Below are 24,575 nucleotides of genomic sequence, written 5' to 3'. Positions count from 1 at the left end.
TGTAAAAAACAAAACAAAAGGATGATACTGTAAAGCAGTACAACAGAATCGAGCCAGCCAAATGAATTCAATCTAGTGCATGAAAAGAAGCTCTTTATTCTCAGTCATCTCTCTACTACACAAAGAGAGCTTTCTCAGAGGGAAACACGAACATCTCTTGATGTATGCAGGCTAGTTCCCCAAGGAAGCCTTCTACAACAATCACAACTTGTTTCTGATGACTTGTACCTTCCATCATTGCTCCTGCAAATTATGTCTTGTTTGAAGTAAGGATGCGTGATCCTCGCCCGTATCTCCACAGACTAGCGCAAGTAGAAGCAAAGCCAATAGGTCTCCTTAATGTGCTAATGCGAACAGTGTTAGTATATTAATGGGAGACACAGAAGGGAGTTGCATGAGCAGACAGAAAGGGCAATGGCTGCAAAGTAGTCCCTCACACACTTCAATGCAAGCACTTGAGGCAGAAGGATACACCCCAGGAGCCATCACCATTAGGTGAGGAATGAATACATCACTGGGCTGGGGCAAACGTGACTGACAAAGTCTCAAGCCAACAGCTGAAAGAGTGAGCAAAGAAAATCTATGTTCAAAGGGGTGTACTCCACTATATGTATATTGTTAGCAACAGGTCGGTTAGATAGATGTGCTGTAAACGTCCTCGACCTAAAAAGGAGCTTAGAGATTTGACAACATTTATATTTACATATCTGTTTGCATGTTTTAAGACAGTGTATTATTTTACCACGCCTGGGATAGCAAAGCACTTTGCATACATGGTCAAATAGGCAACACTATATACACCAGGAACCAACAAATTATATGATAAAGTGTCAAGAATAACAGACAAAAGAATGCAAAGTCTTCTTTGCACTATATTAAAGACTATGCAAGAAGTTTATGTGAACCTCATTATATACATATAGTAGTAACATTAAGCCCGTAATGCTATGCAGAATATGGAAAGTATGTTATTGCTTTCACATGTCCTCTAAGCATCACTGGTGTTTGATCAGTATGTGTCTAAACCTCTTTTTAATTTGTTCAGTGATCCTGACAGATGGATTTCAGTTGAGAGAAATTCTGAACCTTAGGGGCACTTCATGACAAGGAGCACATAAGAATGATATTTTTCTTAAATTTGGGAATTTGTAAGCGAAATAGTAATGTGTTTCTAGAGACTACAGATTCCATAGAAGCTTTTTATTTTGCTTTGGTATTCCTACCATTCAAGTATTTTGCAACCATATACAACGAATATTAAAGAAAACTATGTCCCCGAGGAATACATATTTTAACTTATTTGTTTAGTCATAATGTTTTGGGCCTTGCTTCAGCAAGCAAGAGTCCACCAAAAAGATGGCGGAAAGCAACTGTTAGGAAAAAAAACAGTTGCTTTCCAACATCTTGCTTCTTCAGAATCTTTCAGTCTTCAAAGGAGTCAATTAACCAATTTTCTAATAACAAGCCTTTCACCTTTTGCCATTCAGAGGCACCAAGGTGAAGCCTCTGAGATCTGCCTACTGTAAAGTATCGGGAAAACTGAAAAAGTGCATTAAATTTGCGAAAATAGCAAAACTATTTTTATGTTGAATATTAAAGTAAATACGTTTTTGTATTTATTTTAAATGTAGCACACAATTTAAAAACGTTGTAGCACTATAAACCTGATATAATTTGAAAATTAAATAATTTTGAATTTATTGAATAAAAATGTTCAGAAATTTAAATTAATAAAAACTATTCCAGACTATAGTGATACAATATTTTTATTATGTAATAATAATTAATAGAAGTGGTGAATAAAATTAAAAGTTATTTAATTTAATTTTAATAACTAAATGTGACATCAATTTTTTAATTCAAAACTTGTTAATTAACATTAAAATAAAATGTAAAAAGGTTTCCTTTTTAGATAAAATATAAAATAGTGAATTCATTTATATTTTTAACTATTTAAACAAATGTAATTTAACTTAACATTATGGGGCCGATTAGGATGGCGGTTTTTCTGCATCCTCCAGGCCGGCGGAAGTGTCCGCCGGCCTGGAGGATGCGGAAAAACCGCGGCGGAGACTCCAAAGACCCACCGCCAAATTAGGATGGCTGGTGGGTCTGGAATTCCGTCCGCCGCTTTTCCTCCGCGGACGGCTTCCGACCGCGGCGGAAAAGCTATAACATGGCAGGCGGTGTCTATGAGACACCGTCCGCCATATTATGATGTTGGTGTAAGTATGCTTTTCCACGGCGGCTTTTCCGCCATGGAAAAGCATACGGACATTCACTTTGGGGGCCCGTTGCGGGCCCCCTGGGTGAATGGGGGGTGGGGGGTGCACATGGGGGGTACCTATGGTACCCCCCTGCATTTGCGTACACAAAGCAGCAGGCACCGTGCGGTGCCTGCCGCTTTGTGCATGTAAATGCAACACATGCATTTTTAACATTGCGGCGGGTGCAGCTTGAAGCTGCACCCGCCGCAATGTTAAAAATAGAGGATGTGACCGCCACCCTGGCGGTCACATCCTAATTGCCATGGAGGGACCGCCGCTGCCCATGCGGACGGTCCCTCCTACTCAGGGGTGGCGGACGGACGCAAGTCCGTCCGCCATCCTAATCGGCCCCTATATCCTTTGGGGGTTTAAATCCCTACCTTCATTTTCTTCAGGAGGATGTAGCAATACCAGTGGTTGGCCACGTGTGGTCTGGACACACTCCAGCTCTGAATTGGAGTACATTTTTGACTGGTTTTAGTCCCTTTTAGCTGTAGTAATTTTTGAAGTGCAGTTTTTGAATGTGAATGGGCTTACTCTTTTGTGGGTGAGTGCGGGACCCTCCCTAAACCCCTCCCCAGCCCTCCATTAACCCTGCCTTACTCCTCCCGTAACCGCTCCACTGTAGTAGTAATTGTTCCCCTTTTTCTACCCAATCATTCCTGTTCCTCCCACATTTACTACTAAAAAATAAACCTATGCATTTGGAGATTGAACGGTAGAGATAAAGAGCACAAAAAAAGATTGGAACGTTTTGCTATGTGTTAGCATTGCTATTGCCAATACTACTAAATGTTCTACAAAATGCAGAATGTAAATAGGCCCAAAGAGTCCCTGTCTTCTAACATCCTGTCGGGTTTGTTCAGACTGATTTAATTTCTTACTTCTATTTTTCATAGTGCTCATGTCACCTTAGAGCGACTTCAATGAGCTTCAGTACAGAAAGAGGTAATATTTTATTAAAAGAACAGCAGATAGCATCCAGGTTGGAAATAATGCGGTCTTCCTTCTGTTTCCTTCCTGGTGTGCGATCTGGGACATTGGCAGACCCTCTTTGTGGTCACTCCTAGAAGCGGGGAGTGAGGGGTCAGATATCTCGGCAACCCTCAAACATCTGCCTAAGAACCAGCCTCCCAATGCACCTATAGTGGATCAAAACAAAGTGACATAATCTTATTTGAATTCCCCTGTTCATTGGAATAAGCAAACAGTTGGAGAGATCACTGAATGATGTGTACGCTCTCCTAATTCACTATTTATGCCTTGTCCGAAACTCAGAATGTTCTACCATACACAGAGATACACCTCTTCTCTGTTTGAGGCCTTTCATCCTTTCTGATTTGCTGCTCAGAATAGGCATGAAATTGGTAGACACATTTCACAATGAAATGGATATTCACTGTGGAAACAGATCCTAGTTATTATGATTTCAATGCTAGAGCTCCCACTGACCTACCTAACAACGGAGAGAGGAGCCATGGGTGGTCTTGCCTGAGCCGTCAACGCAACGCCGGCGTCAACAGGCGCGGGTCTGATGGAAGCTGGAGTGCTAGTAACTGCACCCACTCTCTTTGTGTGAGACTGTCAGCCCAGAAAAGCAGTCGAGAGCATAAAAGCTCTTACAATCACAGAGGAAATTACCAAATGACAAGGTGTCCTCCTTGAATCCATCATCGCCCGTGTACGGCACGCGCTCCATGACGCTCGTGCTGACATACTTCCAGGTAGCAGATCAATGGCAGGAGATCTGCTTCAACAATACAAGTAATGGCTCTGGGAGGAATGACAGGCTCACAAAAAAGACTCCCTTGTATTAAGTAGAAAAAATATAATGGTGATAAAGTAAGATCCAGCACTTCCTGAGATTAGGGTTTACATGAGACAAACTGCAATGAACAGAGCCCGTCAGAGAGTCACACATAGACCAATCAGCTCTGAACATTTGCTTTGTAAAGAAACCATCACAAGCCGGCAAGGCGGCTCAGCGTGTTAGTCACTAGCTTGAATCCCAGCAAGGCAGTTTCATCCTTCCATCCTTTTGTAATAGTAAATAAAGTGCTAGTAAATTACTAAATACTCACGTATAATACAAACAAAACATTTTGAAGATAAATTTCAGGTTCAGTCTGTATTTGATATAACAAAGATTTGGAGACTCTGCAGCTTTTGCTCCTTTCTTTAAGTAGCGTACAAGCATCACCCTGTTTAAGTTCATGTCAGTATTTATGTATTGTTTTGTAAGTAGCACTTCTGCCACTTCTAAGTGCTGTAAAAATGGACTACTATAACCACTACCCATTATAATGGTATTAGGCTTACAAAACTCAGAAGGGTGGAAGCAATGTTGGAATTGGAAAACATTTACTCGGGGAAACCATAAATTAGGGGTCAAAGTGTGGTGGAGGAGGGGGGAGTCACAAGTGGCAGAGCTTGAAAAGCAACACACACCTGACATTCAATTTATACATATGTTTTTTTTTAAAACCTACTGCAAAGAAATTGGCAAAGGACAAATGTGAGAGTAAATCTGTTTTAGATTACTTAATTGGTAACAAAGATTCCTAATTTTAAAATATCCTGCAGGTTTAAGACAGGTGCTGCAAAGATTACTGTGCGGCCGGCATTTATTTATGTTCATAGATGTCTTTTCCAGCAAATACGTCACCTTGCATTAACTTCAGAGCACTTTTCTGCGCAAGAAATATTGTATATATTGTATAGGAATGCATTGGAATGACAAAAAAATTGAAGCAGGGCTCAAGTGCAAATGGCGTGGTCAGTGGCACTGGGACACAGGCGTGTTAGGGCCTTATTCCACCTAAAATATGGTTTTCTCTTACTCCCAAATCCACACAGAGGGCCCTTTTCCTTGCCTGCATTAGAGGTCTTGGCGCACCACAGACAGTAACTCTTAAGTAAGGGCAGGTTAAAGGTGGTGTACTAGTTTGAGTACGGTCAGATTGGAGTCATTCTTTCAACTTGTTTATGCCTCTGATGTGGGGGATTCGTTAGTAGAGATTAGTTAGTAGGAGTTTCACCAGCTTGAGTCATATCATGGTCCCATTCTGCAGTGCAGAAGAAAGCCATGCGCCCATTATATTAGAAATGGTGCTGTGCAGAGTGAATGCACTAACAGGGCAAATCTGTGAGTTGCTGCATGATCTAGAGATTGCAGAGCTTGGAAAAATAAGCCTGGATGCTAACCCAGGTTACTGAACAGCAAAAGATTAGAAATAATGACTTCACATATACCCTGTAGATAGCGTGACTTGTTCAAAAGTGGGTTCACAGCTCATGCCAGGGCCAAAAGTCATGAGGCATCCATTGGTGTTACTTCATCATTGCATATAAATTAATTAGGGGCACAGTAGAAGCTGTGAAAGGCACCCTTTCTTTTGCAACCAGACATAGTCATATCCTGCGTTGCTACACCAAGGATCCCTTTCATATACATAACTGCTCATAGATAATGATTAACAGCTTATGAGAGTGAATCCATTTTATAATAAGTTAGCAGAAAGAGGATGGCCTTTACTACCAGGGTTTGAGTCTCTTGGTTGGAGTGTTCAGTTGTGGCAAGTGGCCAACGCTCCCATATGCTGCACCAATTCACTACAATTTTGACACTATACTTAAATATTCACAATCATTGACATAAAACATACAGTACAAAGGATTTAGCATTTGTGCATACAGTGGAGACAGACAATTAATCACAGATACAACAGTACTTTTCGTTGGATGCTACGGAGTAGGGGCATCATTGTATTCGATACTACGGGGTGGGGTACATATATTTCCTCGATAGGAATTCCAGGGGTTCCAAATTTTGGAACATTTTCGGGGGCAGCCACAGGATATATAGACTGTCTTTTTCCTGTACATGCACCAATCGAGGTCTTTCTTCCAGTCTACAATAGTGGGTGCGCGTGCTGTTCCCCAAAGCTGTGTGATATTTCTTTTTGCTACCATTAGCCCAAGTGTGACCCACTGCATTTGTTGAGCGTTGAGGTCTGTGGGTTCCCAGATGTTTAGGAGGCATCTACGAGCCTCCAGGCGGAGAGGAATTGTTTACACTTCACCAAGTTCTTCATGTATCTTTCGCCAGTAGGATTGGATATTGTCACAGTCCCCAATTATGTGAATAAATGTGCCTAGCTGAGTGCACCCTCTTCTACAGTTCCCTCCTCCTGAGACTCCCATATGTAGCAATCGAGGTCCCATGACATGAACTCTGTGGAGGATTTTGAGCTGCACCAGTCTAAGACGTGCTGGGATTGCTCAGGGAGGATACTGCTTCCTGCCATTCTTCATCATCCATTTCAATGCAGTCACTCACCCATTTTTCCTGTAGTGCATGGAGGGGGTTTTCCATGTTGTTTATCAGCTTTTTATATATTAAAGATAAGTTTTTTTCAGGTAGATGACCATCAAGTATCCTGTCCTCCAGGGGGGAGGCCTCAGGAGGGGAGGATCCCCTTGAAAGAAGCAAGTGAAGAGCATGACTGGCTTGCACATAACGGAAAAGTTCTGAGTTCGCAAACTTGTGTTGTTGTTGAAGTGTGGTGAAGGGTTTCACCTCGCCCTTGTCCCATAGGTCCCCGATACGCGAGATCTCAATTAGTTCCCACTTATCAAATCCCTTTGATCGCCATAAGTCATCCAGCATTGTGAGTCCCACAACGAAGTTGCCAGCGTGAGTTTTTGCCCCACCCCAGCGGTCTGTTGGCTGAATGCCAGACGTCGACAGAGTGTTTAGTAGTGTTTAGTAGGGCCCGTAAGTGGATATCTACCTGGCTTGGAGTAAATCACTCGGTTATATGTCCCCCCGGGGAGGAGCCACCTATCCATGCTATATCCGGGGTCATCAGGTTGGCTATATATGCCATAATTGATAGCAGCAAGATGTGCTGCCTAATAATATTTCCTAGTGTCCAGTAGGCTGATGCCCCCATCATACCAATTGAGTGTGAGTTTGTGTAGCACGATGCGTAGATCCCTATCCCACAAGAGATCCAGCTGGAGCCCTTCAATTTCTCTAATGTATGACCTTGGGACAGGATCAAGTGAATTCTGCAATGTATATAAAAACCGGGGTAGAGACATCATTTTAAAAAGTGCTGCTTTGCCTAACATCGAGGGGGGAAGCGACTTCCAGCTAGCGATATCTCTTTTGAGCCTCTGAAGTGGTGGGACAAGGGTACGATTATAACAAAGTGTCTTATCTACGGAGATGAATATTCCCAAATATTTGAAACCTTCTGTAGTAGTATGTATTGGGCGATTTCGCGGTGGCGAGTGCGGGTCTCCCTTGAGGGCATAGAGGAGGGATTTCTGCCAATTGATACTGAACCCAGAGTACCTGCCAAATATAGCCAGGATATCAAGGACCGCAATCAGAGACCGCTTGGGGGAGGCAAGGTACAGTAGTATGTCGTCTAGGTAGAGGGAAATACGATCTTCTCAGTCAGGGGTCCAACACAGTCCGCGTATAACCGGATTTCTCCGGATCCATGCCGCAAGGGGTTCCAGGGCCAAAGCAAATAGTAGGGGAGAGAGGGCATCCCTGGCGGGTCCCACTACTAAGCTGAAATGTATCTGATTTTTTTGTTGTTGACTACAACTTGCGCTAGACATTCACAGTATAGGAGGCGTATCCACTGTATAATGCCCGGACCAAGTCCCATCTTCGCGAGTACTGCAAAAAGATAGGGTCATTCCACTGTGTCGAATGCCATTGTGGCATCTAGGGAAACGATTATAGCTTGTTCTTGGATAGTGGCCTCTCTGCCCAGAACACCATGGGCCCTGTGCAGATTCAGAGCTGTATTTCTGTGTGGCATGAAGCCAGATTGGTCTGGGTGTATTAGGCCCCCTATTTGACACCATACTTAAATATATTTCAGTGTTCACTGTACAGCATACTAATTTAGGAAACTGTGCATGCAGTTTTAATTTAAGCGTGTCTGCAAAAGACAGACAGGAATCAGATATCCCCCCTCCCGCCAATGATTTGTCATGCGTGACTTATTGACAGGCGGGAGGAAAATCAATGTTCAAGCTCTAACTCAGCTATTGTTTTTTCCCCTGAACAAGGGGACGAATATTTATACTTTCACAATAATAAAAGAATGGCCATAGAGCTGAGGTTTCTAACTGCGGTTCTATCAACATCCAAAAACACTAAAAGGAACTGCATATTTTAGAGATATGTGGATGAACATGTGCTGGTAAAATCTAAGGGATATCAAGAGATAAAAAGCTCAGCCCTCTGGCTGGCGGCCTGACCTGTACCTCAGCACTGCTTAGATGAACAGATTTTCATTTTGGCACGTACCTGTCAGTGGAGGCTTGCTGTCACGCATGATTCAAACCTTATCACTATAATCATAGGCACAGCACACTGGCACATATTAGAGCATTGAGACTTTCATAAATTAAAAAAAAACAGGATTGTTGGCTTGCTTCCTGTAGCACAAAAAAGAACTGTCTGATATTATAACTCTATGTGCAGCATTTCATATGAATTTTTAAAACAATTTAAAAAAATCAAACATTTAGCTTTCTTAAAAAGTAAATCAGAGGATTTTGAAAGGGTCAGAAGTGTAAACTTGAATGTAATGTCTAAGTCACAAGGCTGACATTTAGAGGCACTCACAAAGCCATTCAAATAACTGCAGGAGGGCATCAGAAAAGGGGGAAAAAAAATTTCTTCAAGTTTGTGCCGAAAATGCTATGAATTCAGTAATATAATATTGAAATCGCTGACATGCTAACAATAAATCAATTATTTTATAAGGGAACATCTTTCTACCTCTTTAAAAAACAGGCAATTGTATTATTATAGTTTATGGTTAAAATGTTATCACAGAAATTCATTTATTTGAGTTAGAGAGCTCTACTTAAATTCCGTTTAAAGGAATGGATTTCCCGTAAAAAAGGTAAAAAGAACGTTTTCACAAAGTCAATAAATATTGTGGATCTCACTTTATAGAATATTTCGCAGAACTTTTGAAAACAATATGAGTAGTACCAACAAGGGTGTATACGTCAGCAAATTGCCACTGCCCGTGAAAATGTAAGTGTCACTCAAATATGAAATAAGGTAAAAATCTGTCGGTTTAGCCACGATCGAAATTATAGAGGTGGGCGCTACATTCAAAGGTTAATTGGCATTATTCCCTTAATAAAAACCTCCAGGTTCGCTTGGGAACTGTCAGGGGACAGATAGTGGATTTGATTGACATGTTCTTTCCTGGACCTGTGCTTAATTAACCTCAGCTTTTCCATTGCTGGGCTTTGCCTCTATATGATCAAATTATCCTTTCAAAGGCACACATTACGACTTTGTTGCTTCAGCAGGAATGCCTCATTAACGATTAATATTTGCCATCACTTAATATGACATCACTTTGATAGTTACCAAGTTACACGTCTGACTAATAAATACATATTTGGAAATAAAGTGGGAGCATGCATTTATGATCAGGTAGCTTTGCCAATTAATTTCCACCCTCTGGCCATTCCTGGATTCATTTTATCCAGGTAGGTTCAGCCAGAGGACATCTCACCCAAGAGGTTGCAGTTTGAACTTAGTTTCAATTAAAAACCAAGAAATGCATTCCTTCTAAATACCTAAGATAGTTTAAGCTTCCCTTAAGTTATCTAGAGTATGGACTGTGCTCTCCCCCCTGCTATTAGAAAATCAAGAGATAATACCTCGGAGTTCATCACGTCTGCTTTTTCAAAGTAAATCTGCCATTTTTTACCACTAAGGCAAGACACGGTAAGACACTGTGCAGAATTCACTTAACTTGCATAGAAAGAAATTTAGGTGTTGCTCAACATGATTATGATGGGTCTTGCAAAGATTTATCTGGAACTGGTATTAAGTTTCACTATACATGGATGGTCAGTGTAAAACTGGAAAGAATGCATGGATTTCCTTTATTATTTATAATTATATTCCATTGGCTGCATTAAAGCAATAGTTAACCCCTCCGCAGTGGGGGTACTTCCCCCCGCTGTGCTGGGAGGCAGGGGGGCGCGCACAGTGCCCCGGTGCTCGTGACGAGCTCAGCACGTCATGCAGCTCGGTGGCGCTGTGCTCATGACGAGCTCAGCTCGTCATGACCGCGCCTGTTTCTTAGAACGCTCAGCACAACGGGGGAATTAGCCCCACGTGCGAGCGTTGCGCGACTTATGACGAGCTCAGCTCGTCATGAGCACACAACCACCGTGGCTCATGGCGAGCTGAGCTCGTCATGAGCAGCGATGTGGTTTAATACTTTTGCTGTGTTACTGGAAGATGATACAAGAAAGTACACACAGATGACAAGTTAGGTGTGGCTCCTAGGAAACACATCTACTCTCATCAATGTGCTATTGCGGGGTTCAGTTTTCCAACTCTGGATGTTTTGATCTCTCCTGTGGGCAGAGGCCTTCTAACCAGAACCCAGGTCCACATGACCCACAAAACAGTATGCTTTTGTTTCCTCAGTATGATGCCTACTTCTTCAGATTTGGTCAAACTCTTGTAGCCAGTCCTAATGTTGATGACTAGCCCGCTGTGAGGGTGGTGAAAGAAAGCGGTATGAGAGGGAATCAATCCAATGTAGCCTTGGTAGTCAGAAGTCTGGCATTATTCTGCAGCACTTTATAAATAAAGCACTGTCTCCATTCGAGGGCTGTAGAATTTCACAGAGGCTGTGAGGTATGTGAATTAAATAAAAACTGATTGAAAAGAAGAGCATATTTTTCGTGAGAAAACAAAACAGATCAGACAGAAGTAAAAAAATGTCACATGTTAGGACATGCAGATCGGCAGAAAGGCTTAGCTTCGATCAACACGAATTTCTCTTCAAGGCTTACTGAGCAGTGAGGCTAAAATGTCAACAGGTGTAGACAACAGATATACAAGAAGAGAGTGTCTGAGACCCAGGGACTGGTGCACAACAGCTCACTATTCTTTCTAGCAGGGTAAAGATTTGGAGTCTAAAACACCATTGCGGTCTAGATACATGGCGCTGCTTCTGAAGCCACATCAACAAAAGAAGGTTACCTGAGCCATTAAATAACCACCAGATGCTTTTAAAAAGCTAGATTTTGTTGTTTTATAATTTCTGCTTTTATATTAACTCAGTGGGTTATCCTGACGTCCTAAACGTATTTCAGTTCAGTTGGTGCCCAACGCACGACTCTGTGTGCAGTCAGAGGGTCCACTCTTGCCAGATGCACTTAAGTATTTTCATGGCAGACAACATGGGCACAATGGGGTTGGGTAATATTGATAGCTGGTAATGGCTGTCATCAGTTAATGTGTTCACTATTATTACGTAATCTATGATGAGCCAAAAACCATCACCATTTCCACAAAGTCACTTACAAGGAACCCGGCTGCACAAACAGCCGGGTCATGCTGTGATTGTCATACTGTTGCATCTCCTGAATAATGTGCTGGGCCAAGCCCGACTTGGGCCAACTAGATGCTTTCTGCACAGCTTGAAACACTGTTTCACTGGACTACTGTAACACATTACCTAGGCTGATGTGGCTTGGAGGCTGCCATGGTTACCGTCTGCTTATAGCTCGGTCTGTACAGGGCTTTCTTAACAGCACTGTAGGCTCCCTGGCAAAGCATTGCACTGGGCCCTGCCTACGGGAAACATCCATTACAAAGACCTACCTTCACAACGCAACTGCCTTTACATTGCATGCCATTACAACACAGGTCACTACAACGCATGTCATTACAACGCATTATAAGGAAAGTAATGGAGATTATTTTAGTATTAGGGTGGGTATGGGTTTCGGGGTACATGGGAATAGTAATTTTCTCCCCTACACTATCCTACACTTAGTCATGTTTACCCCTACAGTATCCAACACTTACCCTACTGTTGCGTTCACTGGAGTGGGAATAATAATTTTTAACCCTACACTACCCAACACTTACCCTACTGCTGCCCTAAAAGTATTATGCGTTGTAATGGTATGTGTTGTAATGGAATGCATTGTAATGGTAGTTTTTAAAAATGCGTTGGAAAATCATGCAATGTAATGGTAGTTGCGATGTAAAGACTGCGCTGTAAAAGCATGCGTTGCAATTGCATGCATTGTAACGTCATATATTCCTGCCTATACAACCACTCACAGGAATAAAAATGTTTAACAGAAAATTAGTGTTAAATTCTGGTCTGCATGGGGCCCCTATGCTTGTGGTGATCCCGGGCAACTGCCCAGCGTGCCTGTGGGTTAAAACAGCACTGGGGCTGTAAACAGGCCCCAATGTTAGGACTGTGCGAGCAGAGAAACATCTGCAGTACCCGAGGGCTGACCACATGCTTAGCTCCATGAATAATACTGCTAGGAAAGACAAGCAAGGCCTGGGACTGGCTCGGTAGCTCCAGCCAAATCTCCGGCTCTGGCCCGTCCATTGTCCCATGAGACGGACGAGCCATTTCAGAGCCAGGCCCAATGCGGCAGGCATTATACGGTTTCCTCTGAAATTGGGTTTTTAAAGAGAACGTGCAGCTTCTTGCTAAACAGGTGGCAATTATGCCATAAATAGTATTAAAGTTTGGTTTTTTACTTGAACCCACACTATTGGAACACTAGTTTAAAAAAAAGCACAGCTCGTAACTTAAAGAGAATGTGTACAGACTGCAGCTGAAGTGCGCAGCCCAGACCTATTGGAAATTTGGTAAGCCCTCTGTCGACATGCAGTGACATTCAAGCAGCTGCCCAAGAGCCTGCACAACTCTTGTTCTAGGTTTATTGCAAAATCATAAGACTGTTAAAAGGCAACTCAGTGTTTGTCTTCAGCCAACCTGAAAATAAATATCAGGGTCTATGTAAGACTCCTGAGGTAGGGGTGTAGGAGGCAGGAAAGGCTATGGCGGGTGAGCTGGAACCCCCTAGAGAGGGAGAAACACAAATCTCTCCTTAAGGAATATAAGGCGGAGGTCATTAAGGTGAAACAAGAATATTTCGCCCATCTAACGACCACTCTTACCTCCCCGAGAAATCTTTTTAAGATAGTTGATTCCCTCTGTACATTACAGATGCCTGATCCTATTGTGTGTTCACAAGACCTCTGTGATAAAATCGCAGGATATTTTCATACGAAAATAGCAGACATCTACTCGGCCCTTGATTCACAAAAGGCCTTAATGCCCCCCCCTTCTCCTGGTCCTGTTCCCCCTTCGAAGTTGATGCCCCTACCACCACTGTGAGCCTGTCTGTGTTTCCACCGCTTTCTCTGCAGGAACTTGACTTGCTCTTAAGCAAGATGAGGTCAGGGTCTCCATTAGATCCCTGTCCTCTTAAAGTTCTCAAGGAATGCAGAGATACCCTGTTGCCTCCGCTTTTGGACATCATGAACAGGGCAATGAAGGATGGTATTTTCCCCTACCAGTGAAAGAGTGCTGTAGTCAAGCCCCTTCTTAAGAAGCCCACATTAGACCCTGAAGTACTTAAGAACTTCCGCCCCATTTCCTTGCTCCCAGCCCCAGCCAAGATGCTGGAGACCGATCTAAACAAGCATCTGGCGGCGTTCTTGGATACCTTGGGTCTGTTAGATCAGTCCCAACATGGCTTCAGGAGAGCCCATAGCACGGAGACGGCCCTGACGATAGTGCTTGACAACATCCGTACTGAGGTCAATCAGGGCCATACCTCCCTGCTGTTCTTATTAGATCTGACAGCCGCCTTCGATACCCGGTCTCCCTCGGTTCTTACATCTCGTTTGAGGGAGATAGGGGTAGATGGCGTGGCTTTGAGCTTGCTGGCTTCTTTCCTGGATCAGAGGGAGCAGAGGGTTAAGCTGGGAGACTTTTTATCTCCTCCCACACCTGTGCAATGTGGGGTCCCTCAAGGGTCAGCATTAAGTCCTTTCCTGTTCAACATGTATGTGGCCCCACTTGCCAGGCTGGTGAGATCGTTTGGGATGGAGGTAGTTTCCTATGCTGATGATACAGAGATCTTGGTGTCCCTCTCTCGCTCGGTGCACGCTCCCATTCATAATTTTAGAAGCTGCATGGAGGCGGTTGCTAAGTGGATGATTAACAATTCACTCAAATTGAATGGGGAGAAGACCGAAATTTTGGTCTTTGGTGGAAACACTAACATCTGGACGGCTGAATGGTGGCCCCCTTCGCTGGGAGTCTGCCCCACACTTACAGATTCTGCGAAGAATCTGGGAGTAATTATTGACCCTGATCTCTCAATGGTACAGCAGGTCAATAGAACAGTCGCTACCTGTTGGGGCATTATTAAAATTCTTCGAAAAATTAAGCACTATTTGTCCCCTCAGGCTCGCAAGCAGGTCGTCGTTGCACTGTTTGCCTCGCGACTTGACTATTGTAATGTTCTTTATGCTGGTGCTAATAAAGGTTTGATGCAGCGCCTACAGACTGTCCAGAACGCGGCAGCCAAATTTGTACTGGATGCTCCTAGATTATCCTCCGCCACGGCTGCCAGGAAAACCCCTGCACTGGCTCCCTATTGAGTCCAGGATTGCCTTCAAGACTCTCTGTGTGACCTATGGGGCGCTTGCTGGCAATGGGGCTGAGGGCGTGAGGAAACTGCTGCGCCCATATGTACCGGAGAGAGCTCTCCGTTCCTCAACCAAGAGTCTGTTGGTGGTCCCTCGCGCTCGTAGAACTAAATGGGGCGGGAAGGCATTTTCAACAGTAGCCCCCAAGTTGTGGAACAGCCTTCCCTTTGAAATCAAATCCCAACCGTCGGTCCAGAACTTTCGGAAAGCCCTAAAAATGTGGTTATTCTCTAAGGCGTATCCGTAGTGCTGGTTATTTGGTCATTTTGATTTCTTTTTTAGGCGCCTTGATGCCTCCGGGCTTACTAGCGCATTATAAGACTCATTTCATTTTTCATTTCATTACTTTGTTTTTAACACAGAACTCTTTACTACAATTTATGAAATAAAAGTTGCTACTTTTATCCAAAATGACCGCACACATTTTATCAATGGCAGATAAATGAAAGACTGAGCTGGTCCACCTGGTTCCAAACTATTAGTACACCGCTGCACACGTAGCTCTGTATTATGTATTTTTTTTTTTTTTTTTTTATTTATTGGTGTAAGATGATCTTTGCACTATTCATCGCTCACAAAAAACGAAAAGCATATACAGTGTATTCGCCTACAACCGCATTGGGCCGGCTACATATATTCAAAATCAAGACCATCAGCATTAGGTGTACACGGCCCATCAGCCGACATCCAGCGGACCGGCGGCGTGTTGTCAGATAGCACCCACTTGTATATCAGTGCTGTACTCGCTTACTAATACATCAGTAATCTTACATTTTCAAATTTTTGCTTAACCGAAACAAACAGAACAGTGTATTACCCAACTTATAGTTCTCCCCCTGTTACAGTCTCTCTGCATCACAGCATCCTCCCTCCTCAGTACCATTATTACATAAATTGTTCGCTTCGTGTTGTCACCTTCGGACGTTTATTTCATTCAGTTTCCGCCTCTGACGCAGACTCACCATGTACTAGTAAATAGGCACGTAGGTACCCCCAACAGTCCTTGGGTCGAGAGCTGCCTGGCAACTCCTCCTCATATGTGGTAAGCGTGTCTCGACAATAGACCATATCCTCAATCCAGCGCTTCACATCCGGGGCCCTCCTGCTGTTCCAGTGTAGAGACACCCTTCGCTTAGCCAATAATAGCGCAATAGCACAGAATTTGCGTTTCAATGCTCTGAGCTGCGGAACAATACCCAACAGACAGATTTTCGCGTCACACAGCATGGAAACCCCAAGCATATCGTTTAAAATTTGTATAACTTGTTCCCAATATCCCGCCACCTTACGACAGTGCCACGCTAGATGCATGAAGTCCGCATCCTCTTGTTTACACCTGCAACATTGTGAATCCTCCCTCAAGCCATATTTATACAGTCTCTGAGGCGTGTGGTACACCTGATGCAAATACTTGTAATGTATGATTTTCAAGTTCCCGTTTGATGTCAGCATACCCGTGAGCACGCAGGAGGAATCCCATTCTATATCTGTGAGGGGTTCTGCCAGCCCAGCGCTCCATTTGTCCCTAGCCTTGTGTGTGTTCGCCCCCACTGCCTCCTGTATATTCGCATATAGTTTGGATACTAGGTGAGATGCTGTGGGTGTAGTGAGGAGTAGTTGTAGGGGTGCAAGAGTAGGAGGCTCTTCCGGATGAGTCGGGAAGTGTTCCCGAAGTGCTCTTTGTAGCCTATAATAGTTGAAACTAAAAAGTGGAGACGGGTTTGTGATGTATTGTAGCTTGTCTAGTGTCAGGAATACACCATCATCGTACAGGTCCCCCATCGTGTCTATTCCCGCCCGTCTGAACAGATCCATGCCGACCTGCTCCTGCGTTACCGAAAGAGCCGGGTGATGCGCCAGTGGAAGTGTTGGTGCATATAGCGGTAGGCTGTTTGTTGCTTTACCTATCAGCCTCCATGCCTCTGAAGTAGCATTAACTGGATTAATGTCACGGTCATGCAGTCTAGTGCGTTTGTGCGTCAGTATACTGGCTAGTGGGATTGGGTCCGCGTCACCTGCCTCCACGGCCACATGCGTCAGAAAGGGCACCTCGTGGTACCAGTAATGTGCGTACTGCGCCTGAGCGCATAAGTAATATAAGTAGAAGTCTGGCACCTTGAAGCCCCCCCTAGCATATGGTAGCGTCATGGTGCGTAATTCCATCCTCGCTTGCTTCCCCGCCCACAGCAAATTAAGGACCAGCGTTTTGATATTACGGAATACAGCTGCCGGAGGTTTTATTGGGATATTATTAAATAGATACAGGAACTTCGGCAGAAGTCCAATTTTTACTATTGCCGCTCTGTCTGCTAACGATAGAGGAAGTCTGTTCCATCTCTTAATTTTGTCTTCCAGGGATGATATGGTCCGCCCGTAATTTGTCCTTATCACCAATTCCGGGTCTCTGTGGAACCATATGCCCAGATATGTTGTGGGTTCCTCCTGCCATTCTAGTGGATAGTCTAATTTTGTCGGGCGAGTACTGTCTGTTAGGGATAGGACAAGAGATTTATCCCAGTTTATCTGCAACCCGGATTGTTGGCCAAATTTTATGTACTCTCTTAGGAGCGGATTGAGGTGTTGGTCGGGGTGTTTAACATAGAGCACCATGTCATCCGCGTATAGCGAGATATGTATGGGTCTGGAGGGCATTTGAATCGCCGAATAATGGTGATGCTGTCGGATTTTACAGGCCAGAGGCTCCAGCACCAACGCGAAGAGCATCGGCGAGAGTGGGCACCCTTGTCGAGTGCCTATGCATATTGGGATGGGTTCTGATATATACCTGTTCACTCTGATGCGTGCCGTTAAGCTTGAGTATAGCATCGCTATCCATCCCAGAAATATCAATGGAAATCCCATACGCACCAGTACTGCTTGGATAAAGGGCCAGCCGATAGTGTCGAATGCTTTAGCTGCGTCTAGTAGCACCGCCACAGCCTTTGTCTCCGGCGCCAGATAATGAGCCAATGCGAACAGTGTGCGGGTGTTATGTGTGGTGGCCCTGTCGGGGATAAATCCAGATTGATCTGGCCTGATCAACAACGGCATAAGTGGTTTTAATCTGTCCGCAAGCAGGCTAGCTATGATTTTAGTGTCCACATTTAACAACGAAAGGGGGCGGTATGAATCACATTTGTCTACATCCTTACCAGGTTTCAACAACGTGATGAGCAATGCTTCCCTCAGAGAGGCTGGTAGCGTCTGGGCCTCATGTGCCGCCCCATATAGCCGTACCAAATGTGGAGCGAGTAGGTCGGCGTACTTTTTATAGAATTCCGTTACGAAGCCGTCTGGCCCCGGTGCTTTGTTATTAGGTAATTGCCTAATGGTGTCTGTCACCTCTTCCACTGTAATAGGGCGTTCTAAGTATTTCCTGTGCCTGTCAGCCAGCCATGCCATCTCTACATCCTCCATATATTGCAATAATTCTGCCTGTGATGGTGATGGGCGTGCTTTATAAAGTGTGCCGTATGTGTTCATAAATTCTTTCAGTATCCCCTTGGTATCTGTAACCACCTCCCCGGTGTCCGTACAAATGGACGCTATAGTTTGTGGTGCTTTCCCAGCGCATATCTTCGCGGCCAGTTCTCTCTCAGGCCTACCTCCTTCCCCATATCTTCTAGCTGTCGCTCGCTTAGTCACATATTGAAGTTCGTCCGTTGCGAATTTATTATATTCCGTTAACAGCGCTTGAATTTCCCCCAATACTGTGGCCTCCCCCGTCTGTGTGTATGTCTGCTCCAGTGTTTGAATGGCCTTTTCTCGTGTGTGTAGTTGTTGTCGGATATCTTTGAGGATGCCTGAGGTTGTACTGATACAGACTCCCCGAATTGTAGCCTTAAAGGCCTCCCATAGTAAACCAGGGTCCTCAGTTGTCGGGCCGTTGAGATCAAAGTATTCTACTATTGCCTTATGGATGGTGTCAACATATACTGGGTCCTGCAGCGCAGCTGCGCTGAAACGCCAAGTGAAGGGTGGTGGGTCGTAATACGGGATAGTAATTTCCAACAGAACTGGACTGTGATCCGATAGTGTTCGTGGTAAGTGCTTGATATCCATAACCCATGACAGTACCTCTTGTGTGCCCAGCCAGTAGTCTAGCCTAGACCAACTGTTGTTCGCCGCATGTACGTGCGTCGCTATTGTCAACCCTGGGTTGCGTGTCCTCCACAAATCTACCATATGTAAGTCTTCCATGGCGTCCTGCAACATCAATCTAGCATTCCCGTGTTGTTCCAACGTGTGTGCTGCTCTATCCAGAGTGTCTCGTAATGTAACGTTGAAATCACCTCCCCATATCACGTGAGTTGTCTGCATGTCATTGATGGTGTGCCATATCTTACTGAAAAACCCCGGGTCATCTACATTAGGACCGTATGTGTTCACCAATAGTATCTTCTGTCGTCTAACTGTGCCAGCTACAATCACGCTCCTCCCATCCGAATCTCTATGTATGTTTGTAATCTCAAAGCCCGTTCCCTTTCTTATCAGTATGCTCACCCCTCTAGAGTAAGAAGAGAAGCTCGAGTTGGTGACAGACTCAGCCCATTTAACACCCAGCGTGGATGTACTATCGCGTACCAAGTGCGTTTCCTGTAAAAAAACGATGTTAACTTGTAATCTGTCAAAGTAAGCAAACAATCGCCTGATCTTTTTCGGATTGCCTAACCCTCGCACATTCCAAGTTAGAAATTTCAGCGTATTAATACCTGCCATGAGCGTGTACCTGGAGACCAATTATGTACATCTGGTATTGGTACTGCTTTCTATAGAGTGTGTGTGGAGTGATACATCTCATATCGACCCTGAGTGACAGTGGTATACGTTGTACATAAACATCATTCGCACAATAAAGTACGACCAAGGAGTTCGCCATGCTTCTCAGACACAGAGATTGTAGTCGAATATAGTCTGAATTTCCCGCCCTCCCCCCACCCACTTTAGCACCCAAACTTTGCCAAAGCCATCCCTGAACAAACTTTAACTTTAGTATCGAGCACATTGTGGGGTACACCCTCATGGGGGTGTCACCAGGTTCACACATCTCCATCCACATAGTGGATGTGGACGGTCGCATGCGTACGTTGCAGTATAAAACTTGTGCTTGACTTTCTCCAACCCCTCAACCCCCCCAATATAATCAGTAGCGGTGAAGCAGCGTAATGACAGACCACCATGGTCCCACTGTTCAGGCGTGCTAGTGCATCCGATAAGCGGAGCCGTGTCACAGACAATGTCTCTCCTGCTAGTCTAACTGGTAGAACAACATGCTCCGCCAGGGTGCCAGTTACAGGCCAGCGGCCCCACACCCCCACCGGCCGGCCCATACAGCTCACCTCAATGCCATCCTCATTATTGATACTCACATCCCGATTGTCTCCGCTGTGGCACAATTCCATCAAGGTCCGTACTCACAGTAAGTTCGTAAGTACCTTGCCAGTCCTTCATCCGCTACATTCGAGATCGCCAAATCATGTTAGAGCGTCCGCAATCGGGTGCAGTGCCTGCTAGCTGCGTCGCACATGTGGGTACCGTAGTTCAGTTCAGTCCGTCCCCTATCAAATGTAGTCATTCCACATCACTTGTCGCTCCGTTCCGATCTTGCTGCTTTCTTCGTTTCATTTGTTGTCCAACATATTCCTGCGCCGCCTGTACCGTTGGAAGTATGACCGGTTTCCCGCCAGTGATGATTTTGAGTTTCGCCGGATATAGCATAGCATACTCCTGACCAAGTTCCCTCAGCTTCTTTTTGACTGGAGCGAATTCCTTCCGAGCCAGTTGCACCGCCATGGTGTGGTCTGGATAGAACTCCAGTGTGTTCCCCTGATGAGTAATTTTACCCAGTTCTCTGGCCAACCTCAGGATCGTGTCCCTATCCCGGTAATAAAGCATGCGGGCAATAATCATGCGCGGGGCAGCGCCAGGCTTCGGCACAGGCGCTAGTGAACGATGAGCACGTTCAACCAGGAACACTGAGGACAGTTTCTCGGGGCCCAATATCTCTCTCACCAGTGCTTCAATATACGTCTCCATCTTCCCCGTGTTCGTGGATTCCGGCAAACCCGAAATCCGGACGTTATTGCGCCTGGACCTGGCTTCTTGGTCTTCCACTTTGGCGCGTAGGCTTTCTACTGTCTTTTCTAGGCCACCGCAGGACCTGGACATGGTTAGGTGGTCATCCTCCACTTGTGAGATTCGTTGTTCGGCTTCCGTTATGCGCCCGTCGTGTTGTTCAATTTTCGCCGCCATGTTGTCCACCCTCTGCACCACGCTATCAAGTTTTCCGTTCATTTCCTGGAGGCTCTGCTGAATCGCTCGTAGTACTGACTCCATGCCCGCACTTTCCGCTTGCTCCTGGCCCCCTTCCACTTCGGGGTCAGTTTTGGTACTTTTGCCTTGCTTTCGTGCTTCAAATTGGAGCTTGGTTTGCTGCCGGTCTGGTTTCCCCATTTCGAGGTGCTGCTTTGGCGTGGTTTGCCCTGTTGATTTGGGGCTGCCAGCTGGTGTTGCACTGGTCGCGGAGTTGGCGCGATGTGTTGCTGCTGCAGCCCCCCACCGAGCTGTGCGTGTAGTCATTAGCCGGCTACTGCATTCGCGGGTACAAGTGTGCCCGTGTCGAAATGGGGTCTTATACTGTCAGGAAGCGTTATCTCCCCGGGACCCTGTGGGGTGCCGCAATAGCGGTATTGTTCTGTTGGAAGGGCGGCTTCCCTCAGATCTGTGGTGCTGGCGTGAAGTTACGGGCAGAGCTTATGCGCCTGTGCTGCATTCGCGGACACCACGCTCAGTGTGCTCACCGCGTCTTCCGTGTACTCTGCAGTCTCCCTCTCACATCACGTTGGTACCTGGGCTCCAGAGCGTATTCTAGTGGTGCACTGCGCAGCACTGTTCGCAGCAACGACAGGGAACCCCTCTCAGTCACCGACTCTCAATGTTGCATATAACCGCCAGGAAATCGTGCGGATCACCACTGCGTCCGGCGCTCAGCTTCCTTGTGTGCCTCCGCTAGTCATTTGCGTTCCACATGCGCCGCCATCTTGCCGTTGGTGGAACGCACGGCCAATCTCTGCGGACACATGTCCAGAGCTGTTCCCGATCGCCGCACAGCTTCTGATGATGGTCGGCCCCCGCAGTGCGTGCGGCGCCGATTGGGTTCCCAGTCCCGCTCTACCTGGCCTCTGTGCAATCACTGAATCGCCGATCTCCGTGAGCGGCCATTTTGCGACGCCGCTGGTCAGTCTCCGCTATCTCGAACAGATCTATCGCAACTTGCCCATTTTGCGCTTCTGTTTTGTAGGACAATGTCGGTCCCTGGTTCCGACGTCCAATTCACTGTCTGTCGCCACTGGAGCTGGGGATTGAAGGGGCTAAAGGCCGCCAGGCGCGCGACCGTCCGGCGGAGCTGACACACTAGCCAGCCATTCCGCAGTGCGCCCTCTAGCGCCCCCCAGCTCTGTATTATGTATGACATAAATTATCTGGCATATATTGATTACACATCGTTAGAGAATAACGCATTGAAATACAGAACGTTAAACTACCCACGTCAAATAAAAGATGATCTTGTGTAAAAACAAGCACAGCACGCTGCCAAAACAAAACCAGTTACACAGTTCAGATATACATCCCCTATGCAATGTGTACCTCGTAAAGCGTGTTGTAGGTGGTGACGGTCACAGTGTTGGTGTGCAGCATCAGCCTCTCCCCGAGCAGAGTGAACAGACTGTGGGTGTGCATGATTTCCACTTTTCGCCTGCAGGAAAGAAGCAAAGCAGAAAGAGGTTGACACAACTTGGAAAAAACAAGGACACTGAATGCCCACTGGAGTACACATAAAGAGCGACAAAACACAGGCATGAACTGTCCGGTGCCTAAGAATACATTCAGAATCCCTTAGTCCTAAACTGCAATTATATTCAACAGGGCATTATTGACCTGGAACTGCACAGGCCAAGCAAGAAAAGAATTCAAAACCTCCCAATGTGGTAAATACTAAACTGTGTCTAATGCAATGTAAGCACCAGTAATTTGAATGAGGCAGCTAAGGGCCGTGAAGAAAACAGACGGTCTGAGTCAGGGGATCAAAGTTAGCTGCTGTCACACCAATCATGCTGATTTTTGCTGTTGTTGCAAAATCTACATCTCTCCCTATACCTGATATTAATTTTTCTTTTATACACTTTTACACCCAAGATAGTCAAAAAACAAGAAAATATAAATGTATACACGTTAAACATAAAAAGAGCTATCTAACATTTTATTAGTTTGAACTATTTAAGAATTGTATTCCTCTACATATAGTTGCCACTCTTTCACGACCCCCTCTCGTTCACAAGGCACGCAGACACCAGCAGTATGTATGTTTTTAATTGTACAAACAAACACAGTAACAAAGTCAAATAAAATAAATAATTCTCAATATATCCTAAGTGGAGGCACCATCCTTCGACTTAGCCCCAGTGTTCTCGCCCTCTTGGAGACTTATTCTAAACAAATGATCCCTGGCCTTCTCATCAGAGCATTCTGTCTTTTACACCAGCACTGTGAAGGAATGACAGGCAGTGGCATACACCTCACCCACAAATCCCTTCTCATTTGCAAATAAATGTGATGCCAAAAATGCCCTACTTGTAAATACAATTTAACTAGAGTGCCAGTCTCCCTCTCAAGACAGCTGACCTTTAACCTCATCTACTAGCCCAGTACACGAAGAGCTTACCCACCAACTTCCTATAAAATAATTACATTAAAGCCTCTTACTACAATATTTCTATAGTGGGTGTCATTATACACTGGAGTAAAATCTCTCGCAGACGGTGGAAAACTATCAAGACTTCTAGAGGGAAGTAAGTCAATGAAGCAATGCTGCAAATGAATGAAGACTGAAAAAAGCTGGCACCAACAATCACGTCACAACAAAACTGATGTGCGACTTTACCATGCCAGACCCAGACATTCTTGAGTTTAAGGCCCCCATAAAAATTAAGAACTGGTTAGTTATGCCACATTCAAATGTATTTCTCCCCCAACAAGATGAATTGACGTGTCTCACAGGCTAAACCAAGATCTGCACCAGAAAACTAAAATAAACAAACCGGTCTTCTCTTACCAAACTTAGCTCCAGGCTAGTACCAACTTCCTAACTGCTTGGTAAATTCATGCAGTGACAGGCATTAATAAATGAGAAGGCTCACCATACAACTAGAAATAGTCCACTCGGTTGTTTTTGGTAGCCCATAAAGTAGACTGAATACTAGCGATACTGGCACATTTAACCATTCTTAAAATCTTTACACAACCTCTACCAAACGAAGAAAGGCTGAACACCATGCCGGACAAGATGAGGGAATCTACCTTAGCAAAAAAATAAATGCAACTTTGAGCCCACCAGAGAAACGCCTAGAAGTGGTCAAATACAGTACACACTTTCATTTCCATACTCAAAGAAATGCCAAGACTTGGCTAAATCTGTCCAAAAAAGAATGTTGAAAATTAGGCATGACATTACAGTCTCATCAGGCCCAATAACGCCCTCGCAATCACATTGCCTCAAGAAGTGACTCGCATAATGCCCAGTGCTCAAAACAATACAATCTATGCCCTTAGCCCCTCAAGCCTTCTTGCAGGCACCCTTACAACCTTCCTTGGTCAAAATGGCCACTGAAATCCCAAGCGCAATATGGCTTAAAAATATCAACACAAACAAAGAGAATCTGCAGATTGTCTAAAAATAAGCCACATCACCCCAC

At 45.0% G+C, this 24,575-nt stretch overlaps 1 protein-coding gene across 7 annotated transcripts in view; it reads right to left on the bottom strand.

Annotated features, from left to right (window-relative positions):
* Positions 1 to 24,575, bottom strand: part of NBEA (neurobeachin) — a 1,787,704-nt gene that overhangs the window by 1,142,793 nt on the left and 620,336 nt on the right. For all 7 annotated transcript variants that reach the window (XM_078657170.1, XM_078657173.1, XM_078657172.1 and 4 more), the window contains exon 18: positions 22,471 to 22,579. In XM_078657170.1, the coding sequence (XP_078513296.1) occupies positions 22,471 to 22,579 (109 nt within the window). The remainder of the gene's footprint in view (positions 1 to 22,470; positions 22,580 to 24,575) is intronic.

The sequence above is a fragment of the Lissotriton helveticus genome, chromosome 8, assembly GCF_964261635.1.
Source record: "Lissotriton helveticus chromosome 8, aLisHel1.1, whole genome shotgun sequence".
Lineage (NCBI taxonomy): Eukaryota > Metazoa > Chordata > Amphibia > Caudata > Salamandridae > Lissotriton > Lissotriton helveticus.
The sequence above is the reverse complement of the archived record's forward strand: the minus strand, read 5'-3'. Positions and strand labels throughout refer to the sequence as shown.